General features: G+C 40.2%; 6 protein-coding genes across 7 annotated transcripts; 2 read left to right on the top strand and 4 right to left on the bottom strand.

Annotated features, from left to right (window-relative positions):
- On the top strand, positions 1–1,965 carry LOC130700835 (glutamate receptor ionotropic, delta-2-like). Its single transcript, XM_057522820.1, has 9 exons — positions 1–108; positions 191–285; positions 400–490; positions 566–724; positions 808–946; positions 1,035–1,252; positions 1,319–1,444; positions 1,499–1,647; positions 1,719–1,965. The coding sequence occupies exons 1-9, from the start codon at positions 1–3 to the stop codon at positions 1,963–1,965; spliced, it is 1,332 nt and encodes a 443-aa protein (XP_057378803.1).
- A 1,196-nt stretch (positions 1,966–3,161) lies between these two features.
- LOC130700796 (probable glutamate receptor) lies at positions 3,162–5,059 on the top strand. The gene is made up of 9 exons (XM_057522781.1): positions 3,162–3,257; positions 3,321–3,415; positions 3,486–3,588; positions 3,659–3,817; positions 3,910–4,042; positions 4,104–4,330; positions 4,417–4,542; positions 4,603–4,751; positions 4,810–5,059. Exons 1-9 carry the CDS (start codon positions 3,162–3,164, stop codon positions 5,057–5,059), a joined length of 1,338 nt encoding a protein of 445 aa, XP_057378764.1.
- Positions 5,060–6,778: 1,719 nt separating this feature from the next.
- LOC130700716 (uncharacterized) lies at positions 6,779–7,997 on the bottom strand. The gene is made up of 3 exons (XM_057522702.1): positions 7,735–7,997; positions 7,265–7,674; positions 6,779–7,208 (listed from the first exon to the last, which is right to left on the bottom strand). Exons 1-3 carry the CDS (start codon positions 7,981–7,983, stop codon positions 6,917–6,919), a joined length of 951 nt encoding a protein of 316 aa, XP_057378685.1. The 5' UTR covers positions 7,984–7,997; the 3' UTR covers positions 6,779–6,916.
- A 371-nt stretch (positions 7,998–8,368) lies between these two features.
- LOC130700718 (uncharacterized) lies at positions 8,369–9,574 on the bottom strand. Its single transcript, XM_057522704.2, has 4 exons — positions 9,535–9,574; positions 9,293–9,463; positions 8,808–9,232; positions 8,369–8,735 (listed from the first exon to the last, which is right to left on the bottom strand). The coding sequence occupies exons 2-4, from the start codon at positions 9,461–9,463 to the stop codon at positions 8,459–8,461; spliced, it is 873 nt and encodes a 290-aa protein (XP_057378687.1). The 5' UTR covers positions 9,535–9,574; the 3' UTR covers positions 8,369–8,458.
- A 1,321-nt stretch (positions 9,575–10,895) lies between these two features.
- Positions 10,896–17,773, bottom strand: LOC130700712 (mucin-2-like). Of its 2 annotated transcripts, none has more exons than XM_057522699.1 (7): positions 17,750–17,773; positions 14,615–14,669; positions 12,779–13,087; positions 11,932–12,705; positions 11,691–11,866; positions 11,519–11,627; positions 10,896–11,451 (listed from the first exon to the last, which is right to left on the bottom strand). In XM_057522699.1, exons 1-7 carry the CDS (start codon positions 17,756–17,758, stop codon positions 11,213–11,215), a joined length of 1,671 nt encoding a protein of 556 aa, XP_057378682.1. In that variant the 5' UTR covers positions 17,759–17,773; the 3' UTR covers positions 10,896–11,212. The 2 variants fall into 2 exon arrangements, with proteins under 2 accessions (XP_057378682.1, XP_059352906.1); XM_059496923.1 differs by lacking the exon at positions 17,750–17,773 and adding an exon at positions 15,040–15,084.
- A 5,803-nt stretch (positions 17,774–23,576) lies between these two features.
- On the bottom strand, positions 23,577–24,865 carry LOC130700722 (magnesium-dependent phosphatase 1-like). Its single transcript, XM_057522711.2, has 4 exons — positions 24,703–24,865; positions 24,415–24,632; positions 24,298–24,355; positions 23,577–24,238 (listed from the first exon to the last, which is right to left on the bottom strand). Exons 2-4 carry the CDS (start codon positions 24,605–24,607, stop codon positions 23,812–23,814), a joined length of 678 nt encoding a protein of 225 aa, XP_057378694.1. The 5' UTR covers positions 24,608–24,632; positions 24,703–24,865; the 3' UTR covers positions 23,577–23,811.
- Between the last annotated feature and the right edge of the window lie 123 nt (positions 24,866–24,988).

Raw genomic sequence — 24,988 nt, 5'->3', positions numbered from 1 at the left:
ATGGAAGGATGGACGTTTAAGTTGGCTGTTGTGTACCTAATGCAAATTGCGAAAACCTTAGTCGAATGTCTCAACATCAACAAGCATCTCCAAATAGCTACGTTTTACGTTAGTAGACAAACAGTCACTATTTTCTTATTATTATAACTATTAACGCAATTTTGTTTATTTACTTACTCGATTTATCTAGAATCCGCTTGGTAATATTGAAAACATATCAACCAACAGCAAAGGCTTAATGGAAAAGGAACTGCTGGAAACGTTGTCCAAAAAAATGAATTTCACGTAAGCGATTATGTAAATCACATCCGCATCCGTGTCGTACTAGAAATGAAATGATTTAGTACTTGCCTACACATAGTTTTATCATTTAACATACGTACCATTTAATCCCATCAGGTATGACATTATAGTTTCAAACGATGTCTTGCAATTTGGACTTCCTGGAAATGATAGTTGGTCTGGTGTCCTCGGCAAACTCGCCAGAAAGGTAAACATCACTGTCATTTAAATACAAATGATTATAGCATCGCACATTCAGAAATGTTTTTCTACGAAACGATAGGAAGCTGACATGACGATTTCATTTGGACCTGTTAGTTACCCAAGATTTTTATCTTTCGATGCCACTGTCGGGATCTTCCGAGACCACGTAGCCATCATGATTCCTTATCCTGAATTGGGGATCGACGCTAGCGGGCTTGTGTCCATTTTTTCTCTTTTTGTAACATACCATTTCAATTTCAAAATATCCCTACACTTCCCGACAACAGAGAATTAATTCCAATTTTTCTTACGCAAACCTAGACGTGGATGCTTATTGCAATTTCTTTGGCGATTGTGGCATTGGCACTTTGGTTCGTGAATCATTTTCAGTACGATAGAGACGATGAAATCAACGGAGGGTTATTGATTCTCTACATCCTTGGTGTCACGTTTTCACAAGGTAAACTCTTCGCTTTAAAACAAATTCCATTTAACGCTCATTTAACTTGCCCTATTTGCTGTTCGATATCTTTGTTATGCATTCACAGGAGGATATCTGGTGCAAAAATCTACGGTTTTTCGAATGGTTTTGGGATTCTGGCTCTTAGCGCTGGTTGTGCTAACGTACGCTTACACAGGGACGCTTATTTCTAGATTAACTGCACCTAAACATCGATTCGTCATTAATTCTCTCGAAGACGCTGCAGCCAATGAAGAGATCTTGCCATTCGTCGTGAAGGAATCCAGCGTTCAGGAAGAGTTTATGGTGAAAACTTTAGCTTCATTGAACACAACCGATTGAATAACGTAAATGTAACATAACCTTTTCCAGTTGTCACCGATCGCTTCGTTCCAGGAAATAGCTAACCGTTGGCAAGAGTATCCAGAACTTTTGCTCCGTGATTCGAATGGGATCGTCGATCTCGTAGCGGAACAAAAGAATCGCATCTTTATTGGAGTATATGATTAAATGAACAGTTTTATTTTAGTTTACTACAATTGCTTTCAAAAGGGCGACACGAATGCGAGATGGAACATTGAAAATGACCGTAAAAGAGCAGGGAAATGTCGCGCAATTTTACTACCTGATAAGCTAGTGACTCGGAACAACGGACTTTTTCTTCAGAAGCACAGTTCACTAACAACGGCCTTTAACGACGAGTATTTTAACAATTCGAATAATGCGCTATTTTTAAAAGGCTATTTTAAATGTGTGTTCGTATATTTCATAGAAATTTACGTCTCCTACAAGCCGGAATTGCACGTCAAATAGAAGTGCGACACTCGCCATCTTTACCAGCGTGTGTAGTCTCTTCGTTATCGACCCGTTCAACTGTGCCAACTGCGCTAAGATACGATCAACTCAATGCAGCTTTCTACATTTTGGCTGGTGGATGTTGTCTATCACTAATCGTATTTCTACTAGAAATTTTATACCATCATTGGAACCGCTCTCGATCAAGACCCATAATCGTTTAACTAAAGCTTTAGAGTTTAACAAAGGGTAGCCATGTAAACTTAATGACGTTGACAAATTGTAGTACATTTTTACCTTATGGAGTCTCACACACTTGTACATGTACGGATAGGAAAGCAATAGCCCTGCATCAACACATCGGCTATCCATCCGCGGCCGGGCGCAGCACAGCGGTACGCACTCAATTACACCTCTTCAGAACTATCGAAACAGACATGGGATACAAAAAAAGGCCGACGCGATAAAGGGGGAATGAAAGAGTTAAAATTTTGTTTGCGCTGGATATGACTTAGAACACTGTACGAATGACGAAATGGCACATCCGTACGCGACTGAGATTCTAACTGCAATGGAGCTGAAAATAGGGCAACATTCGAATTTTTCAATCAAGGAGATAAGGAGGGGATAGAAAAATATGTACCAAAAGAAAGGAAAAAGGATTTCTACCTTCCTTTCCGCATTTTGTGTTCCACAACTCTAAAATCTCCGCAGCTGCAGGTGCGTAGATACAGGTAGAAGTGGAGGGTGGGCGATCTTTTTTTTTAGGTAAAAAAAACGTAGAAAGCACCAAATAAACAACCGAAAAATATTACGCAAACAGAACATCGCATGCTATTTAACTTAACGAAATTCACTTCGACACATAACTGACATAATAATGGAACGGTCGCATAGAAACAATCGCCGGAAGATTCGATTTTGCATCGTCATATTGCGACTAGGATTGCCGTAATGGATTTGTGGGGATACATTATTGATTTACTAATTACAGACTTGGCAAAATTGGCGTGTTTAGAGAGGCAAACGGCGAAGAACTGCCAATCACACGTCTTTTGAGAAATTTAGAAAGGTTTTTTTTCGGAGTTACCTGTCAAATAACGTAGCCTCTTGGATAGCACGAAGAGAGCACGCCCAAAAGTTCATCTATATTTACGACACATTGCAGGATTTGTGTAGAGCAACATTCGAGACATCACAAGATCTTAAAGTTCAAGCATCTTCAATAACATTCTCTTGTCCCATCAAGAGAAGCTTCACAAGACAGCCGACGAGATGTAAACAAAGCTATTGCGCATGACGGACACGAGCAAGTTATCCTAAAAAAAAAAAAAAACAATGTTTAAGTTGGGTATTTATACAGCACCAAATGTAACGAGAGTACCGACGAAGACTCGTGTTCGTTGATGGCCGGCACAAGATGAGGACCGTTCTTTGGATTGGCCTTGTAATTATGTCAGTTGTTCCGTGCTCCTGCCGCAAAATCAATAACCATCTCCGCATCGCATCTTTTTTCGTAAGCTAATCCTTGCAAAAATAGATTTGGTTTCAATAGTAAGTGATAACCTTAATAACACAGAATCCTCTCGCTAACATATCTGGCGTGTCCGTCAATAAAATCGGAATGATTGAATATTACCTGCTCGACATACTCTCGCAATACCTGAACTTCACGTAACAGATGATTGCTTTTGTTTTCAGTCCAATACCTGGGTTTATTGCTTATTTTTCGTACTCAAAACAGGTATGAGATTTACGTTCCTCCGGATGTTCCGCAATTGGGATCACCTGACGAAACCAAGGGCAATGGCTCCTGGACGGGAGTGCTGGGCCAACTTGTGCGCGACGTACACATCTTTTTTCTTATTCCCCAGTTTTCATTGGATGAATAATAACTTTAAGTTTTCCCGTTTCAAGGAAGTGGACATGTCCATTTCATTTGGTCCATCGTTTCATTCCAGGCATTTGGTTGTTGACGTTAGCGTACCAATTATCCTTGATGACATATCGATTGTAGTTCCCTATCCGCAGCAAGATACCAATGCAGCAGCTTACCTTTATGCTTTCGATCTTGCGGTAAGTGTTATCATAAAATAAATCTGAAATAAAAGAATATGCTCAATTAATTTCAAAACTTGTAGTAATATTTTTCTTCAATTTCCATACAGACATGGATCACGATGATCCTATCGTTTTCGACCGGATGTTTAGCAATTTGGATTGTGGCTCTCGTCCAAAAAAAAGGCGAACGGGACCTACCAACAATACTGATGTTTATCATAGCAGTTAGCTTGGGACAAGGTTTAATGTTCAATTAAGTTGTATCCTAATCATGGCATTCATTTTTGTCTTACGCGACTAGGAGGATATTTGAGACAATACTCACAATATTCATCGCCTTCACGCTTGATCCAAGGCTCTGTCCTTCTCGCGTTGCTGGTGGTGTCTTACTCGTTCTGCGGGATCGTTACATCAATGATAACCAGTCCTAGATATGAATTCGTCGTTCGTTCTATCGAAGACGTGGTGGAAAAGGAAAACATTCAGCCACTCATCATTAAAGAATCGAGCACACAGGCCGAATTTGAGGTTTCAAAAATTATTGTTATTCCAGCAATGTTCATTTATTGATTAAGTTTAGTAATTTTTAATCTTAATCAATTTCGCATCGACAGGATTCGAGTTACCCAATATTTCAAAAGGTATATAATCGTATAAATAATAATCCGATGCTACTCATTCCATCATCGAGTGAATTCGTCGATGTCTTGTTAAGCAATCCAAACAATGTTATAATCATGGTATAAATAATTATGAACGATTGTAGCTTCAAATTTGAATTGACCTTTTATGGTTTCAAGTCTAATCTTTTAGCGGATTCTGAAATACAAAAGGACTTCAAGAGACACAGAGTATGTCGCGCCACTATCCTCCCGAAAATTGTGAACGACAGAACAAACTGTTTGTTCCTCCAAAAAGATAGTCCCTACACTGCCGCGATTGATCGACTGTAAATTTCAATTTCATTTGAATTAAATTTTTCCTCATTTAATTCGCTATCCCTTTAGATTGCTGTTGTTAAGGCAGGCCGGCCTGTCAGACTATTTGGACAACAGTTACGATACGTTCGCTTCTAGGTGTTATATTAACGAACGCAAATTGAGAAGCAGCAAACGGGATCGTTCAACGTCCCCATTGACTCTTTACGATCTCCGCGGTATTTTCCGCACGTTTGCCTATCTGTTTCTTTGCTGTTTTGTTGCGTTTATATGCGAGCTGATCGTTGGCAAATGCCAGTTCCCTTGTTGGAGTGTTTGATTTTAGTGGTAAAGTTACTTTAATAAGGAAATGATCGTACGATATGAAATCACATTCTAGTTGAGATCCCACAGTCTTTTTATTGGCAGTAAAATACGTAAAATATATGCATAATTGAAAAATGAAATAAATACAAAGATCAATGAACTCAAATTTAGTGCGGAAACGCATATGAAGGGTACTATAACGCGCGTGAACTACTTACGATCTAATTTCGGACATTCTACAAATAACTCTTGTTTTTTTACTGAACTATGTAAGCTGTTATACGCTGCCGTACGTGATACCGCTTACACAAGGACTCCAGACGGAGTGGGCATAACTAATAAAGATTTCAGTTACTTTACTTACCCTTTAAATGAATCACCGACGTGGCTAAAAAGTTCTACATTTTCAATCACTTTGAAAACGAAAGGGACAGTTGATCGGCTTGACTGACATCAAACGGCCGCCAAAAGCTACTACGAACGTCACGAATTTTTTCTTCAAGTAAACAGCGGAAACGACCAAAAGATTTTCGAAAAACGAAAACACGACGTAGGTGGGGAGAGATGAGAAACTAACGAACCCCTTCCCCTATGAAACAGAAAAGAAATTTTCTGTTCGGTTACTAACCACTTGAGGCAATCTTAACTGAAAACCAAACACAGTTTGAGGGGGTAGGGTGAGGAAGCGAAAACGTTAAAAATTCAAAATGTTTTTCTTTTTTTGCACTGGACATGCCCGGCAAGTTGGCATCTTGAAAAGACTTTGAAGAGAAACGCCCATGTCGTCTATTATTAGAAGATCTATAAGAAGAGAAAAACAGCACGTCCTCCCGCACGATTTCGTCTGTGATGAAACTGACATTAAAGAATCATTCAATGAAATTGCGATTTACCAGCTGATATCAAGGGCTTGACAAGTAATCGTTAGAAAAAAAGCAGGATAGGGTACAGAGTATCTTTGTCAAATGTCAGTGACATCATTGCAATGCGTGTTGACTGCGAGTAGTTTTAAAAAGCTATATTCTGCCAAACCCGATATAGGTTCACAACGTACGGCTTATTAGCACGCTATACGTAGATAGATATGCTGTGACTCAGCTAACTTACCCCGTGTGTTAGTTTATGGTGCGGAGAGACTGTTGTTTCTTCTCATTATCAGGTAGACATTTAAAACTCACATATTTGATACCTTTGCGTGAACGGTAGTGGTACCAGTAGGAAGGCAAGTCAGGCATGTCTATACGTACAGTTTCAATCAACATTAGTTATATCAGCTCGCCCGATATGGAATTCTTTTGCATTTACTCTGTGAAGGAAGGATCACGGGCATTTGACTTCCTTAAACAGAGAGGCACTACGTGTAAATCAATTAGAACGCAGGTAATAACACGCGCGGTAGCCCTTTCGTTCCAGGACTCTTTCATATAGCGTGCATTTCCTTGTACTCGAAAGAATGACATCCTTATGGACACGCTTAAATCACTGGCCCTTGAAAACCGAAAATCATAAACGGCAAGATCGTCAACCTGTCATTTTGCCAGGTAACAAACACGACTTTTAGGTGATACCATAACGAAGAGGCCGTTATTTTTGGAACTGTTTACAGTTACCGCACCATTTGGCTTTCTAAGAATAGCCAAAATTCCCTATCGTGTTGTGAAATGATGGACATTATGTTCACTTTCTGCTATCGAGTCTCATCGCAATAAGGTAACGTTCATTTCTACTACTCAAGCGCTGTGTAATTCCAATAACGTGTGGATACAAACATAAATGCCACGCAGCGTTTTGACTGAATAACGGAAAGTAACAGCATGTGATAAAAATAGAGAAGCACAGCTTAAAAACTGCTCCTTCACGAGCAATTGATTCATGCGCAAACGACGAGGCCGGGCGGTACGCAAATGAGCTGGCCTGCTGTAGCATTTGTCGGTAGATGCAATGGTATTACAGCTCGTGTCTCGATAGAAGTTTCGGTGGCCACAACGGTCTCGATCTTTGTAGTTGGCGACGGAAACATGGCCCTGTCTTTCCTTGCTAACTCTTCCATCTCGTAATAAACCAAACCTCGATCTTCGTTGAGATCCTCATCTTTGGAAGATTCAATTGAATAAACAGGAGATGGTTTTGATTGAATATTCAAAATCGTCGGCATCACAAGACTGTTCAAAAATCAAATGAAAACACACGCAAGGTTCATTTATTTAAAAATAAATACCTGGGGGACGATGGGACGATGTTTTCACCTTGAAGCAAATCATCGTAGCTTGTTAAATGACGTATCGTCCGATTATAGGTCGGACATTCAGTTGGATTACTCGGAGCAGTGAACAAAGTGGACGGTATGCAAATTTGTATATCTATATGCCTAACAGTCTCTGTAACTGTCAGTAAGACCGTGCGTCTAGCAAAGACGGGACGAGTCAGAGGCGCAGACGGTTTGATTTGATTGATTTGATAGCTGAACATCTCAAGCGGATTGAAAGGGCGAAGAGCGTGAACCGTTTGAGCTTCGTTATCGAGCAAGAAAAACTTTTGATTCCAACGCGAACGTTGTTTCAAAACCTTTTGCCAATCTTGTGATGGATCTCTGTCGTTTTTCTTTGCTGCAGGTGATCGCTGCTGTCCCTAAATTCCAATACAATTTTTTTTGAATGTATAAATTAAACTATAAATTGTACATCATACCGAAGGAAGTCCTTGTTGAATGTTGGTAACGTAAGGATAGAAAGGGAAATAATCGAAGAATGAAAAATAATCTTGATGTTGTCCGCAATCCTTGGGTTGGGTTGGACGATAATATAAACGAGTTAAGAAAGGGTGGTAGGCCGGAGACGATGCAATCTGCCATGATGGCTTTAATTGAGGTGAAAATGGCTGATGGTAAACATTGCCAGCTACAAGAGCCACGAAGAGAACGAGAACTAGATACTTCATGTCAAAACAAATGAATGAAGCATCTAACAAGAACTGACGAATTCATTCACACGCAACGATCTTCTTATATGTTCCAACTTCCGGCTTTTTTTTTCCCAACTCGACAAAGAAAAACGAACGCTTCATTCCCCACGTTACGAAAATAATATTTTACATCGACGAAATGTAACTCATAAAAACCGAATCGAACGATGTTCCAGTCGAGAACGCCCACCCACTTCGCATTTCCCTTTCGTGCAGTTTCCGATCGTTAAACATCGCCGCTCCAAACCGAAGGTTGTGTGAATTCTTCTAAACAGCTTATTTTAAAAGCAAATGTATCAAAGCAATTCGAAATCAAATGTGAAATTTATTTATTATTGTTGCATGCATGTATTGTGTTATAAATAGGCAATGAGTACAAAGTGGATACCCATAACACCATGAAACAAAGTTAAATCAAATGCAAAATCATCAAGGTTTACATTGGAACGTCTTAGCACACGAGATAACCAACTGGGACGCAAGAAAGAGCAGTTGATGCGGCCAGGTTCAATGTCTTCCTCACGACAGTCGACGTGAAGAAGTAGCTGGTTGTCGTCGTTGAGAACGTCACGGTAAAGGCTCGATTTTGACGCTGATTAATCAAAGCCTGGTCTTTGCTATCATTATCAAGAGATTCGACATCCTCTTTAGATGATACGATGCCCTGGAAATCTGCTTGACGTCGTTCACGTTCGATATTGGCCAGCGGAATTTCAGTCGTTTCAACTCTGAATAATAATTTTTAAAAATTTTAAACAATGAGCTATTCTAATTCAACATAAATATGTAGCTGGACACACGTTCGAACTTGTGTGGGAGATACTTGAGTGTGAAGGAATGAGTTGGGATCGATATCGTCCAATGGATCCATCACCTCAGCAACGTGACGTCGCCTTCTGGCGCAGACGAGATTGGCAGCTCCAACTGAGAATTGCGTATTTGGAATGCAGGTACTGATCACGGCCGTTGTTAGCGTGACCGAAGCAGTGATAGTCACCAGAGTTGAGCTTTGCGGAGCAAAAGAGGAGAACAGATTATTGTTGTTGCCGAAAAATGGATTGAAAGCGCCAAAGAAACGCCTCTGCTGTGACACAGGATATTGATTTAAATTGGAGAGTTTTGGTCGGAAACGATTAGCAGATCGTGATTGAACAGCATCCAACGTTAGCCAATCTTGATCACTTTTAGCACCGTCATTGTCCAACTGGAACGCTTCATCCGCTACCTGAAAATGATACGAAATCATAATATCTATTGTATTATCATTTAAACATAGGCAAAATACTAAGGTGGATGGGTTTAAAGAGTCCAGAGGAAATTCTTCTAATGAATACGGCCATGGATAAAACGTTCTTGGTGAATAATAGGAGATGGGCCATGTTAATCTTTTATTTAAACGTTGCTGGGAACACGAAACAGTCAGGAAAATCGATAGGCAAATCAAAGCCAATTTCATCTGAAACACACAATAGGATTTTAAACGTTAACGATTTAATGTGCTCAATCTCTTTGATCAGATGTACGTACCTTGTGAAAACGATTGCGTGAACGCCAACAGCTGCAGACACACAAGTGCTGGTTGCTATGGTTTTACGACTGGCCCTTTTATATTCGGTAGGTCTATGTGCTTCACTTGTTGAACTGGGCATGGAACAACGCACGTGATCTCATCAACAACGGTCGAATCGGTCACAGGCTTTTATCGCTGGAACAGAATCGCTGCGGACATTTCGAAGGGAGTACAAACAAACCGTGACAGGTCCACCGACACGTTTTTCTTTTGTAAAGGGATTCTACATAATTCAAACAAAAGGATTTAATTTAATTATGAAGACCTATCCAATAGAGTTGAATACTATCAGACGTTCCAAAAGAGACAAATCACTTGCAGCAGATGCAAATGCGTGGGCTTCTTTTACATATTCATTTTATGGGAGGCGATCACGCAAGGCATCGGTTTTCCCCCTTTTTTTATTATTGCCTGTCTAAGGAATTTGTCAGTAGATGGAACGAGATGGTAATCGAATAGTGACGACCCATCTCATTTGCATTTGATAGAATATTCTTGACCATTAAAACAGCGAGCGCTTGAAGCAATTTCTAGCATCACTTTGACGACAAGGACGTCGCCAACTTTAACATCTTCGATAATGTCCATATACGACGATCATTTTGTTTACATAGTGGCAATTTAAGGTGCAAAAAAACCAAGCAAATTTAAATTTAAAAAAATCATGATCTACCTACCAGCAGAAGTTCTTTTCCTATTTGCAATATGTAAACGTCAATAACACATACACATGCCGCTTGTACAGAGATGAGTCAAAACATTGCCGACAGATTTATTGCCGAGTGAAATGCGGGAAACGTGTTCCAGCATCGAGAAGTCTAGAAATTACAATCAGTTGTTAGCGACGGTTGGCTATCGTTCAGCGCCGGAAGGTCACGCCGTGTCCAGCGGCAAAGAAACAAGCAAAAGGTTGGTCCGTTTCGAGATGGATCTCCCTCCACTGACAGTATAAACAACATTTCGAAGGGCGTGGCATTCAAACGGGCAATGACTCCAGTCGTACCCTAAACCGTCTTTAGTTTTATCCGATATCACGTTTTTTCTTTTTTTCTTTTTTAAAAGAACCTGTTGCATCGCTTGATCAACGAAATACGTTTGTGTGTAAACAATGTTGTTCCATTAGCAGCTTAAAATTGTCACCGTGATTATCTTTGTAATTATCATCATTATATTTTTCAGGCAATAAACGAGAATGGCACCGCAAAACAAGACCAATTGCCAGTGACCACTCTATCATTCTAAACGACCAATGAAAGTTGAAATGCTTCAGTGGACACATGGCAAAAAAAAAAAGATAATAAAACAAGTTTATCAGAGCGTGAATTGAACGACGAGATTGTCACTGTATTTATTGTTTGTTTGTTTTTTTTTTCAACCACCTTTTACACGGTCCCCCCACACAAAAAATCCCGAGATCTCAACTCAAACTAATTGGAAGAGAAGGAGAGAAAACACAGACAGACAAATTGGAGAATCGATCCTCTCCATCCCACTATTTTTTTTTTCGAGTATGATTTAAAAAATGAAACAAAAACAAAATACTTGGTGATGTCAAACAAAAAACATTTGACATTAAGGCACTGGGTTTGATCAAAGAGGTTCTTCATCGTTTTCTTTTTCTATGCTATCAAGTTTTTAATAGCGACGGAGCTTGAACTTGCGACGGGGAGTGTAAAAGTAATTGGGATTGCTGAAGAACTTGTCAAAGTCCTCCAGTTGGACGATGGTCGTATCGTCCAGCGGAATGAGTGGCACAGGGAAGTTCATCGGCAAGCGGATGCCGGTGCGATCGCAGACGGGCAGAGTCTCCTGTTTCTCGCATCGTTCCGTCACTGTCGAATAACCGTATCCTTCTGGGCAACGGTACAACAATCCTAAAACAAGAAACCCATTTTTGTTTTTAAATGATTATCTTTCATATTTTATACGATTGAACAATACCTTTCAGAACGGTTGGCTCGACTTCGAAACACCGATAGAATCGGACACAGTCCAATTGGTAAGGATAATGTCCAGGCTTCTTGCAATCGTAAAGGCTTCCGGCAGCCAACTGCATCAAACATTCAACATTAATTACTAGCCTTAAGGCTTTCCTAAAGTTTAATCCATTTACCGTGTACTGAACTGAAGGAGAAGAAGATACAACGGCTACTGTTGTCGTAGATGGTGTGGTGGTGGTAGAAGGTTCGACTGTCGTTGTTGTTGTTGAAGGCTCAGTCGTTGTTGTTGTTGTAGATTCAGTAGTTACAGTCACGGGGAACGTGGCAAACACGCAGGGCGTTGTCCTACCTGCGTTCAAAAAACGTTTTTATTTCATCAGGACAAAAATGAACAACAATTTTGCAATGTGTTACCTGGAATTCTGCAAGTGGCTGAAGCTTCATCGAAATGCAAACCAGGTGAGCAAGCCCTCAGGTCAACGCTGAATGATAAATCAGTCCAGACGCATTTATAGTAAAGATCGCAACGCAACGGATGGCGATGGAACTTGTCGTCGTTGCACGTCAGTCTGAACGGGGCGTCCGTTGTTGGTGGGGAAACGATGGGCGAAGCTGTGCTGGCCTCAGTCGGTGCGCTAGTGACGACCGCCATGGTAGTGGCTTCGGGCTTAGCGGATGTCGTTTCAATCGCGACTTCAGGGCTGGCCGTTGATGGAACGGTAGTAGATGAAACCTCCTGAACAGGTGCAGCACTTGATGGTTCGGTCATCACTTCTGGAACGATTGTGGTACTTGGTACCTCCGGGGCTGACGTAGCGCTGGATGTCTCCGGGACTGACGTAGCGCTGGATGTCTCCGGTGCGACGGTAGTCGATGCTTCCACTGGTGCGGAAGGGCTGCTGGATTCAGTGGGCTGAACAAGAGGAGCCGATGTAGCTGTCGTCTGGGTTTCTTCGACCATCGTTGTGCTCGATCCTGCCACACTCGTCTCTGATGCAACGGTCGTTTCCTGGCCGGATGGAGACGTTGATTCAACTACGGAAGTGCTCGATTCAACGCTAGGCGAAGGTGATGTCAATCCAGCGGTGGCGGTTGTGCTCTCAACAGAGGAGATCGTCGTAACAGAAGCTTCTGAACTCGTTCCAGCGGTCACGGGAATCGAAGTTACCGGAGCAGTTCCATTTCCATCTGATATATATATATATTTTAATTGATTGAAATTTGAACACTTGAAATATGAAAAGCAATTGCGGATTTTTACCTGTAGCGGCTGCGTCCAACCATGGAGTAGTGGCCCAGCATGGGGGTCTTGGATCAACCCAAGCCGGGTGATTACAGACGGACAAGGCCTCGTCGAAAATGGTGGCCTCACCGCAGATAAACTCAAACAGCGTAAATTGTTTCTCTTCGCCGAAGAAATCGACGCAGCGATAGAAACGGGCGCAATCTTTCGCGTCGCCAAAGAAACCCGATTTCACGCACTCGAACGGCGGTGGGCCTTGTCTTCCGGACGCGCTGTAGGTCTTCAACAATCGCCGATGTTGGCGAAACGACGGTTGATTACCAGTAGCTGGAACACCGCAAAAATAACAGTATTAATTGCAAATGGCAATGTTACCCGATTTAGCAGTTGAAATGTTTTTTAAAAAAAGGGCTGGATTTATTTGTCACGCTGCTACGTGAAAGAAACAAGGTCGGCATGGCAAAGTCAACGGACGTGCACGATCGTTTTTCTTTATTGCTGTTTGCGTTGGCAAGGACACATATATATAAACAGCGTCTTTGGACTGTAATAAAGAGAAGACCTATCGGCGCTTAAGCAAAACAAATTATTTTCGCAAATAAAGGAGGAAAAAAAAGTGAGGAGGGAATCTTCTTATGAATAATTGATGAGGAAATCATTTGAATAACATTGGCAGTCAGAAAGAAAAAGGATTTTCCAGACCGGTTGGATGCGCAATGTTTTTAAGTAAAACATACCAACTGACCTTGCCCCCATCGCATCGTTCACGGAAAATAACAACGAAGCTCCGCCATTTGTTTTTCAGTTGAGTTCAAATACTTTCGTAATTAATTCACTCGCGTTATTGAACTTGACTGACATTCAAAAAAACGAACCACACAGTGAAGTTTGTCTTTCCTTTTTTGGCAAACACGGGCGGTTCATTTTTGGGTTTTTGTATTTCGCCGTTCCAGTCTTCTTCTTTCTCTGTACATTTCTCGTTTCATTCCATAAATGTCGTGCGGGACACAAAAAGAGAGCGATCTAACAGAACGTGTCAAACTGGTTTTCATTCCTCTAACTGAAAATTCTCTTTTCGTTCACACAAGTCCAAGCAATACGTGTCTACAGTCTGTGAATATAATGTTTGTTACTAGCCTGATTATCGTTCATTCAAGGTAGTCTAGGTTTGTTTTTTTTCCAAATTTATTATTTTTTTTTTAGTGTTACGCTTTGGTAATCGTACGTGACTTTGTAAACTGCTATTGTTGCCGCACCTTTACCCGGATGCTAGGATACGTTAAGAAAAAAAGAAGGGGGTATCTACTCATGTCTGACGAGTTACATAAACAAGTTTTGGCAACTTGTATCGGATGATTAAATAACCCATACACATAAAAAAAACGAATATCGTAAAACTTGAAAACGATTCGCCAATCAATCGAATGTGAACGAGTTTTAACTCTATAAAAAAAAAATTAATATATGTATGTACAGGAGGTGGTTTGGTATGACCGCAATAAGCAGCTCCTGGACTACGTTTTGATGCGTGCGTTTCACTTTGGATAAAACCGATACTCGTTTGTAACGCAACTTGGCATATTTTATATAGGAACGTATAAAAACGATCGGTTCTTCAACTAGTGGACAAAATTCTTTGCCGGCCTTTAAAATAATACGTTGAATTACAGAGTTAAAATGCAGTACTTTTTTTTTTACAGGTAGCAGTCACGCACGGAAGCATAACGCCTTGAATAGGACATAACATCTTTATTTTTAAAGAATGAAATAAAGCGGACCTTGCGAAACAAAAGCAAATTCAACATTTCCTGTTATGCATTCTTTAATCAACTAGAAAGAAATTCATGTTCTCACCTGAATTGGAGTGGAGAAGCACCGCCAACACGGCGAATAAGAGGGTAGACGCCATCTGGAAATCAAATAGATACTTTATCAAAAATAATCACAACGTCATCAAGGACTGTGAAGAAAGAAGAAGACTCTCTTTTGTACATAACGATCGCCCCTTTTCTTTTTTACCATCGACTTGTGCCAAACGCTTTACGGCCGGAAGTGGTCAGAGCGGACCGTAGCCTTCCAAAACCTGTCGGCTAATAACCGCAAAGACCATGAAAGTCTTAAAATACGCCCCAACAAAAAAAAAAGGGGGGGGGGAAAGAAAATGACAGTTAATGTTAGATTCCCGTAACAAGGAAAACAACAGCCCCGCGGAAAGTCGTTGCACCATCAATCAAGAAATACAGGTAAAAAAAAAAAAAAGAGTGATATTATTTGGGAACCAACAAAGTTATGTTGATTATGGCTCGTCGATGACTAGCGGACATTAGTTTAGGAATAAAGGAGATATCTCTTACTCCTTTGCGTTCTGGAACTCTCGATTATTGCGGTAGAAGAGGCAACAACTAGAGGGTTCGGTAGCCCGTGAACAGAATTTGAATAGACATACTTGATATGCATATGACGAAATAAGAGGGGGGGGGAAACACTACGATCCTACTGTGACGAAAAACATCTTCATTGTTACGAATACACCGATGCAACAAGTTTGAAAAAAAAGGATGTGCGATGATGGACGACTGTGCCCTTGACGACAGATAACCAAGAATTTCAAAGAAACAAAAGAAAAGCGCAACAGATGCTTTAAAAAACAAAAAACAAATTTAGGTTCCAAACATAGAAACAGAAGAATGCAACATGTTCGTGCATTTGTTTGTTAACTGCAGCTTTAACCAACGTTCAATGACCTTAAACTGTATTTTTTAAATCTATGCATTTTTCGTTTGAAAAATAGGAGGCTGATTGCCAAAAAAAAAAAAGTCTGAAAGCCTTTCGTGTGTGCAATAAAACGTCCAGTTTTATCTCGGAATGTTGGAAAGAAAAGTCCCTTGTGTTCCGCTAGTAGCTGCCAGCACGACCGAACTATGAGTCAATGGGCGAGGCTGGATCTGTGCCAATGAACCGGTAAGGGTCGGACGATATTCAAATGATCTTGAAACTTGTTTTTTTTTTTTTTTTCCTTCCACAAATAAATTGCAAAGACTAATATATTCAACGACGCCACAGGATATTAAGCTGCTGTTTTTTTTTTTCATGGCAGAAAAATGAAATGGAAAACGTTAGAAAATCACCTTCCTTTATTTCTTGCCTTCTTCTATATTTGCATATTATACGACCTGAAGGTGCAAGTTGCAATAAAAAAATATATATATATATGATTGCTTTCTGTTTATGGCGTATCCGAGAGTGTCGTGTGCGTTTGCATGGCGTGCAATCACCACTTCCACCCCACACTATAACGTGAAACGATTTTTTGATCAGATTTTGCGTCAAAGATCTGCGTGATTGACACATCACGTCTGGCCGTTGCAGACGCGTGGCGAAACAACATCCAGACAGTGGCCGTTTGGATAATAAAAAAAAAAAAAAAAAAAGGATGCGCAACATTTGCTGGAACGATTCCCGTTTTCTTTTTGAAATCGCGTGACTCAGTTTGCGCACGAAATTTCGTTTGGAAAACAAAAGAAAACGCTCAAACATCAATCACGTACGCAATCAGGAGAGCTATGGAGAAGACGACTTGCATCGCTAATTACTTGGTAGCCAACGTAATTAAGTCAAGTGCGGTTCGTCAGATGACGTGACCCATAACACTCATCAGGTACAAGGGCATCCGGTAGATTACCCCCGCAAAACGTATCATTAACTAAACAAATAAATAAGAATAGAGGGGCCTCAAAAATTAAGGGATGATACCTTGACCTGTTATTTTGTGTTTGAAATTTGAAAAGAGGGGAAAGAAAAATATGGTTTTTTGTAATTTATGGTAATGCCATTTGGGGGGGGGGGGGGGGGGATATTCACCCGAACCGTAGTGAATTGTTCTCCATTTCTCGCTTTTCTTTTCTGAAGACGACATGCAATTGCCAAAGAGTTACACCGACAGATAGGTAATCATTAGCCAATTAAAGGAAAAGCCATTTTTCTTACGTTTTCATGTTATGACAGTGAAGAAATCGTAATGCATCAAAAGAATACCGACGTAAAAAGAGAGAAAACGAAAGTTCATTGAACAGGACCTTGACATTGACCGCCATGAGAAAAAAAAGAAAAATACCTGTTCCTATTCAAATAGATATAGACCTAAAACTCAAGAGGGTTGGGGTAGGAATTTTCGAAAAAAATTTTCTTTTTCTCGATGTAAGTGAGAAGGAAAAAGGCAGAGACCACAAGAAAAATGAAATGAGAAAAGAACCATTTATTGCACTCCTCCCCCCTAATTGTTATTCACTAGGCCTTTTTTTTCGAACTCTCACAGTGGGGATAGCTCTATTCTCTTATAGCCGTTAAACGATTTACGTCATCAAATGCAATTGGCTTTTTATCTAACGATTTTTTTTTCTTTTCTATTTTCGTAGACTCTACGAGACTCTACAAATGTCGATGAAAAGTGAAATGAAGAAAAATGGTGCACGCTTTGCCGTTGGCATTTCCCTTCGATTCCGGGGTACTGGTTTAATGTGTTAACCAAACAAAAGGCGGTGTAAAGCCACAGACACACACACAAAAAAAGGGGGAAACAATTAAGCTACGATATTTACACGCGCTTGCACAATAAGAAAAGGGATTCCCAATCAGACGCAATGAATTACACGATGGTCAGCTTTAAAAGCACAAAAAATAAGAGTTCGTTGTAAATACAAGTCTGAAGTTCTTAGCGATTGGCCATTCATTAGATTTGCTAATGAGCATTCATCGTAGCGGGAACAAGATCATTTGCATTTGCAATATCAGTATTCTGATTAATTAAAGCAGTTTAACGAATACGTGCAATTAACTAACTATGGGCAAAGTACGGTTAACTGTACAAGGGCGCACAATCAAGGACATAGTTATTCTAGCGCATCGTGAACGGATCGATTGCCTTGCCCGTCCATAGAAATTATTAAAAAAAACTTAAAGTTTAATTGTATTAAACAAAAAATGATTTACCTTTGCCATTTTTTCAGATCAGTTGATGCTTTTAACACAAGCACGAATATTGGGGACCGGATCAAAAAAAAATGCAAAAGGGGATGAGCAAAAACTCGACAACCGGCTGCAAAGCAAAAAACGGGTGGTGTTTACAGGTGGTTGCGGCGCTGTGTCGTCCGAAGAACTGAGTTGATTCGACAGTACTCCGGAGCTTCGTATCTCTCTTTATATAATAACACTCGTCCCGCAGTGTGTGTACGTTTGTGGTGAAGCCCATCCCCTTTTACTTCTTCTTCCCTTTTTTTTTTTTTGTGTGTGTGTGCCCTGATAGGATACAACGAAACATCAAATTTCACTATTAACTTGGACAAAAAAAAAACCTGTGAGAGGCAGATAACGCAAAAATAAAAGTTAAAAGGGATACAAAAAAAAAAAAGAAAAATAAGTTAGCTTGTTCAGGTTGGTTTTGTTCGGTAAAAAGATAACAAGAAATACGTGAACTTTAAGGGACTTGTCCTTATTTATCATCCCTCTCTCTCCCCCCCAAAAAAGGTGGGGCAGCTCTACGTCACAACAAACAAAACAGGAATACGAGTCAATGTTGGTGAGCTTGTTGAAGACGCAAAAATGACCTGTGGACGGAAAATCCATTAAAATTATGTTGAAACGCGGACAAAAGATTCACATAAAAGCGCATGGTCAGTAAACGGAAACCATCAGCAATTCCGGCCTTCGTTTTCGAAACAGCTCGCCCTTCCAATATTTTTGCATATTTTTAATAATGCTAGTATTAATGCAGTTTACTTGTTTTTTTTCAATCTTCACCACTGGAACAAAAAATTGAAGGTCAGTGTCATTTCTCCCCGAAGGAAATCCTATTCGAGTTTTTGGAATTTCCTGAGACCGACTGAAATATCTCGCAAATCATATTTTAAAAAATGGCAAGAATGTAAAACAACCAAAAAAAAAAAACAACTTAGATTTACAGCTCGTACTCAATGAAACATATCATCTATCAAAATGATCTCCACTTGCGCATCCCGACAGTATTTTTCCCGCAGGAATTTAGTTTCCAAACTTACGCGTGACACTCGCCGAGCGAAACATCTCAAGACGCATAACATTCAAAAACTATGTGCCTTTTATTTTTTTTTTTGCTAGGCGATCAAAACGTTTTGTATTCTTGACAAAATCGGCGGGAATATGAAAAAGAAACGTACGATTCACATTCGTGAATAGAATCACGCGTGACAAGAGAATCCGACAAAGCGTCAGGGCTTCCCAAACTGTCAACCCGTTTCGCTTGTTGCCCTATCATTAATCAATTCTTTGTCTTGTTTGCATCGTCGTGCTATTAATTTGTTTGTCTTCTCGTAGATTCGGGATCGCGTTCGGCGTGCATCATCCCCGTTTTTCCCATGCATCATTTGTTTGATTTGTTTTTTCTGGTTTGGTTTGGACGCAAATGAGCGGTGCGACCTTGCCGAACACGAAAACACTATCTGTTTTTGCCATTATAAAACTGCATTAGAGAAACGACTCGTAAGTGGTATGAGCAATTTATCAATTTCATTTGCGATATAGAATCCTCTTAACGGTTCACAAACCTTTTTTCTTGTACTCTTCTTTAGATGATGAGAACCAAAACGGACATTAATGTTTTTTTTTGGCGTTACGTAAAAATAATTGAATCACAAACGTCGTTTGCGTAGAGTCATCGAACTTGGCTTTTGGGTCGTTTTCCACCATTCCAACTTTGCTGTTCTTTAATGGGGAAAAATTAATGGATCCATTACTAATTTGCATCGAAAAAAGGGCGTTTTAACCGGAAACTTACGTGGATCTTGTTTCAATTCCAAGTTCAAATTTGTTGATGACGAGTGACGAATGTCCGTCAAATCGAAGGGAATTAAATGATGCGAAATGTACAAGGTCTAAAAAGCCCTGCGGGAAGGGTGTTGTTCGTTAGACATTCATCTTTCGGTTTTTTTTACAAAAAAGAGATGAGGTACATAAGAAACTCGTGCGCAATAAACTCGTTTCAGAACGGCCAACAGCATCTGCTGTTTTGGGAAGAAGATGTTGGCCATCAATCATATCGCAATATGAACGTCGATGTTCGCAATTATCTTGGCATTACGAATCGATGCGAACTAACGATCGGACTCGTGAGCGCAAACAAAATTCATGCTTTTTTCACGCATCGAAAATGATATACAGTATGAACTTACTAGCCTATTACTCTAAGTTGCTTTGCGATGAATAAAAAATCCTTAGATGGTTAGCACATGCAAATATGGAAAATATGCCAAGCGGACAAATGAGACCCGTTGACCTTGTTTATAATCTCGATCAAAAGAGTAGCTTCGTTTTTAGCTGCAATGTTCAATGCAAGTGGAATTTATGGAACAATAGGAAAACTGGCTTACAGATAAACATCTGTCGCTTAAACAGGGTGTACTCCGTACGTACGTTTTTTTTTTCATTTTCCAACCAGTTTTTTTGGCAAAATACTTAGTATCATCGTTATCTCTCTTTGTGTGTGAACGACGTACGAATCGTCCTTCAAGAAAATTCATATTATTCTTACGTTAGTACTTTTTTTTTTGTTGACAGTTCGATACGTAAAACTCCTCCCAACGTATCTACTGAAATTGTTGAGCTCCTCAGGTAACGCAATCACCTGAACACCACCGCCCCAATCCAAGGTGTTGTTGCAAATGCACTATTGGTTTTTTTTATGTTACCCTTCCGATAGCAGGATAGTATTTTTTTACGTATATTTCATTCTTCTCTTCTTTAGCGCCAAGGCACTTGCCATGTCACTTTTTTTTATTTCCGTTGAAAATTAAAAGATAAGCTGGACAGCCGCAGCTTGGTGGACTAGATCACCAGGTAAACACGCATCGGCCATCGCCTTTACATGTCACGCTTTTCTAGACGAGGTGTTTGTAAAAAGCACAAAAAAATCGAACAGCAGAATGGACAAGCGTGACAGTGTCCATGCTGTCATTCTCTAACGATCTCGATTGCACGCCAATCTCTCATTTTGCATTCCACCTGTAGACCTTGATTTTTCCTAGTTTTTTTTTATCAATCTTCTCATGTCCGTTGATGAATTTAAAAAAAAAAAAAGTAAGATGTTTTCGACGTAAGTGGGGTATCGCCTCAATCGAATGCTGACTGATGGCAACTGGAAAATGTCCAGGCCGCGTGCCAAATTGCGCTATCGTTGTAGGCGTGATAGAGGCGCAAAAAACCCGTTATCTTCTGTTGAACTTGAACTTGGAACAACAACGATCCGTCATGCAACACATCTCGTTTTTTTTATATACCGTGTTCAGAAAAAAAAAGGGGGGGGCCTTGCATTTTCTACGCTGCACGTGTCGACTGCCAATTGCTCATTTCAAGTTTGGCCGCATTTCATTTATTTTTAATTTTATTTAAAACACAAAAAAACAATCATTCTCACATGCCGGTATGAAAACAAGAAAAGAAACGTGGAGGGTCATTCAAGATGCGTGAAAAGAGCATTGACCTACCCTATACGTTTGCCTGCGTTCGTCTAAACTTGATTTGATTCTGACAAATCGTGCAGAACGTGCGTTGCATCACGAAAGCTTTCAATGGAAGGCATCGATGAAATGAAAGATTTGAAAAAAAACTTCAACCTGTCAAGATGCTGTTCAAACCCAGAGAGACAAAAGACAAATCCTGATACATATTCATGGAAGGATTGCGTCACATTCGTGAAAGAAGATTTCCAAAATGCATGTCGCGAGTTTCAGGTTATAGTTCTCTGTGTCTCATCCCGGATTCGAAGTTGTCACACTGATAACTGCACAAATGTTTACAAAACACACAACAGCTATCATCAGATACTCCCCATTAAATGCCACCCGTGTCGCAATAAGGTCATGCACGCCCGGAAGCCGTGCCCATTTTTGATTGCATTTCTGAGTCACTCGGTGGTCAAGGTGAACAATGTCCGTTACAATTTTGCGTTTTGATTCCAAGCGTAAAAATCCTAATTATTGCATTCATTCGAAGAAAGGCTTTCCAAGAGCTGTCGAGACATGAGGTTGTCTGTAGTCGGCCTGAGCTGTCGTGTGTTGGCGGATCGGCTGGATCAGAGCCAATACACAAGCCGGGAATAGTCCATGAGCACAAAATTCATTTGAACGAGTTTTTTTTCGCGTGTTTATTCTTTTTTGTGTGTGTGTTCGACATTTCAATAGGTGTTGGCAGTTGTTGTTTCCATTGAACTCTGCATACGGTTGATGTTTGGAAAACTATTCCGCATCACGCAAAACATCGTTAAATTCTAGAGATGCCAGCAGCCGCACCTTTGAAAGCAAAAACATCCTGAGGCGGAAGCTCGTTTATTAATCGACTGCTAATGAGTATGCTGAGACGATAATGACCTCCACTGACCTAGCCGACATTGTTGTGCAAGTTTACCGGTAGTAGAGTTATGCGGATCGCAGACGACAAGAGCCGGAAGTCAGTGAAGAGCGTGACGTATAGAGGAAGACGAATAGGGTCAACGATCGTCTTTTGTTTTGTTGACAAAACGATTCACGTTCGAAGAATGCGTAGAAGCGATATGTGGGTTTGAAACAATTCGCTATCGCATTTTTATTTTCACACGCGTTTGTTTTTCCTTTTTTGTTTTAATTCTTCGAATGGTTAAAAATGTCCCTACCACCCACCCGTGTGTAATCTTTGCCATCTAAACTGCGAAGGCCAAGCTGATCTGGAATAACCCAAAAAAGAAAAAAGTATTTGAAATTGCAATCGTGAAATTGAAATTTGAATTCGAGGTATTTGTCGGCTTTGACCTCCCACGATGACCAAAGAGAAATGGTAACAATGTGTTCTTTTTCTTAAATGCACGAATATATTTCGAATGATTGCAAAGCAATAACGCCGCGATGTTTCTCACCTCGCAGATGTTACGGTTATCTCACGCCGACCAAAAAAACTCATCAGAACAAAAGCTCATTGTTACAGTTGTCTTTTCATAATTAAACCTGTCAAGACGACACGTACATGCAAAACCAGCATTGTCATTGTTCATTACAAGAAACTGAAGCGAGATTGAATCAAAACGATGTCCGCCTTGTTTTCGTACTGCGAAAAGGATTTCCGATTCCGTAATCAAACCAGTTCGATGGGAACAATCAGCTTTTTTTTTTGAAGTATCAAACATTGAGAAATGCATCACTCGTCTGGTAAGTTGCGTACGTGGATATCGAGCGAAAAATAATTTAACCCTCAAGCAAAATTCTACCTGATTCACGTCCGGTCCCAATAGGGAGCGCTCGATGTTTTTTGTATTAATAATAAGCAATGCCAGTCGAAAACTGTCAGTTTCATGGAGTGAGGTCAAATTGTTAACGAGAATGAATGGGTATGTGATTCTATTTGCGCAACTGATATTGCTTTAATGTATTCAAGGGTGAATGAAGATCGACGCAACGTCTGCTGGTTGAGCCAAAGACAATCGTTTTATCATATTCTAGTACGTGAACGAAGATGTTTTTTCATTTCTATTGATGCCAATCGCGGATTTGAGAACAATAAAATGAAAAAAAAAAAATGGTAGGCGGTGTAGTCCTGCTGGCGCCTCCGATTTTCTGTGCGGCCTTCAACTCTTGGGCATTAACAATAGGAATCTGGTAAAACCACTCACCGCCTGCATGCGCAATTCCTCATCGGGCGTTCATCTTCTATTCTGACTATATATGAGGAGCAGGCATAGAGCAGAAAAATATGGTGATGCTGGTGGGGCTTGCTATTGTTGAGCCAAATTTCCAACACAAATATGGTTGGATGATTACAATTTGGTGCTGTTTTCGTATTTTCTGTATTTGCATTTGTTTTGGAAAGTAAAAACTGAAGTGCAACTATATAAATGCTGTGATAACAAAGTTAACTGGGATATGAAAGCGACATAAGCGCTTTAAATATAGCGATGCTTTTAAAGCAAAAACAAAGTAAATAACATACACATTTAGTGAACTGCACGGTATTTGTTGCACTGCTTTACGCTTGTTAGAACATATGACATTGTTGCATCACTTGCTCTCAACCTCTTTGGCATCGCTTCGTTCTCTTTGAAATTTCAGCAATCCATCCCTTACCGTTTTTCTGGTAACACCGCGGTCGTCCACTAGAACACAAACAACGCCTATGCCGGTAATGTCTTTAATGTTGCGATCTTCATCGTCAAAGAATAACATTTCACTATATGGAATACGAGAATGTTTGGAAAGGTTTTCAAAATGTGTAGTCTTGCATCCTGGGTAAATCTCTTTAAAAGATATGTATTTATCCCAGTCGAGAGTCTCCATCAGTTTCCTTGCTCCTTTGATTTCTGGTGTTCGAGAAGCAACTCCTAGCTCTATGCCTGATTGTTTCAGCTCAACCAAGATCTCTTTGACTTCTGGGTAAGGATTTACTATCCTTCCACCTTTGTCCCTGGCTTGGGGTTCATTCCTATGGCTGTTTTGAATATTAAAACATTATTTTTGGTTTAACTAAACAGTTTGATTTTGCCAAACCTCTCCAAGTGAAATGGTGCATTGTACATCTCAATCCAAAGTGGCCATAAAGTATAGTCTTGAAACAAAATAGAATTAATTATTGTGAGAACAGTCATTTTATAAAGTATCGTATACCCAAATCAAATACAATCAGCTTTGGAAGGACTGATATATTTTCCATAAGTGCGATAGGTCCATTATGCGACCCGCCTGAATGTCTTCGGGCAGATTCTGTTGATTCAGTAGATGACTTACGGTTGAGAGATCCAATCGAAGCTTTACGGTGGGATCCAGACGATAGGGTTGAAGGTTGACGGCTGAGGCTCATGATGTTTTATAAAAAACCTGTTGCACTGTTGTTAGAACAGAATGGCGTGTAACATTTATACTGATCACTGATACTTCGGAAGTGGAATAACTGACCTGACACAGCCCTTCGCCACTGCGGCATTAATCCATTACTACGCGTCACAAGTCAAAAACTTTTGGCAGCCACAAGCAGACTATTCCATCAGGAAATTCAACAATAACAAGAACCCTCCCTGCCAGAGTTGCATTCTCGAGAAAATCAACTTTCTCATTCGTCTCGTACCTCGTTTACATTACGTTCTTCTCGTTTCTATATTTAAACCTATTGGCAGTTGGCATTCACGAAGCCCGCCCATACACTTCATCATTTTGCGACGCCAAATATAAAGTTATTCTTGGC

Source organism: Daphnia carinata, chromosome 9 (genome assembly GCF_022539665.2).
Source record: "Daphnia carinata strain CSIRO-1 chromosome 9, CSIRO_AGI_Dcar_HiC_V3, whole genome shotgun sequence".
Taxonomy (NCBI): Eukaryota; Metazoa; Arthropoda; class Branchiopoda; order Diplostraca; family Daphniidae; genus Daphnia; species Daphnia carinata.
Note: the sequence above shows the minus strand (reverse complement) of the source record. Positions and strands in the feature narration are given on the sequence as shown.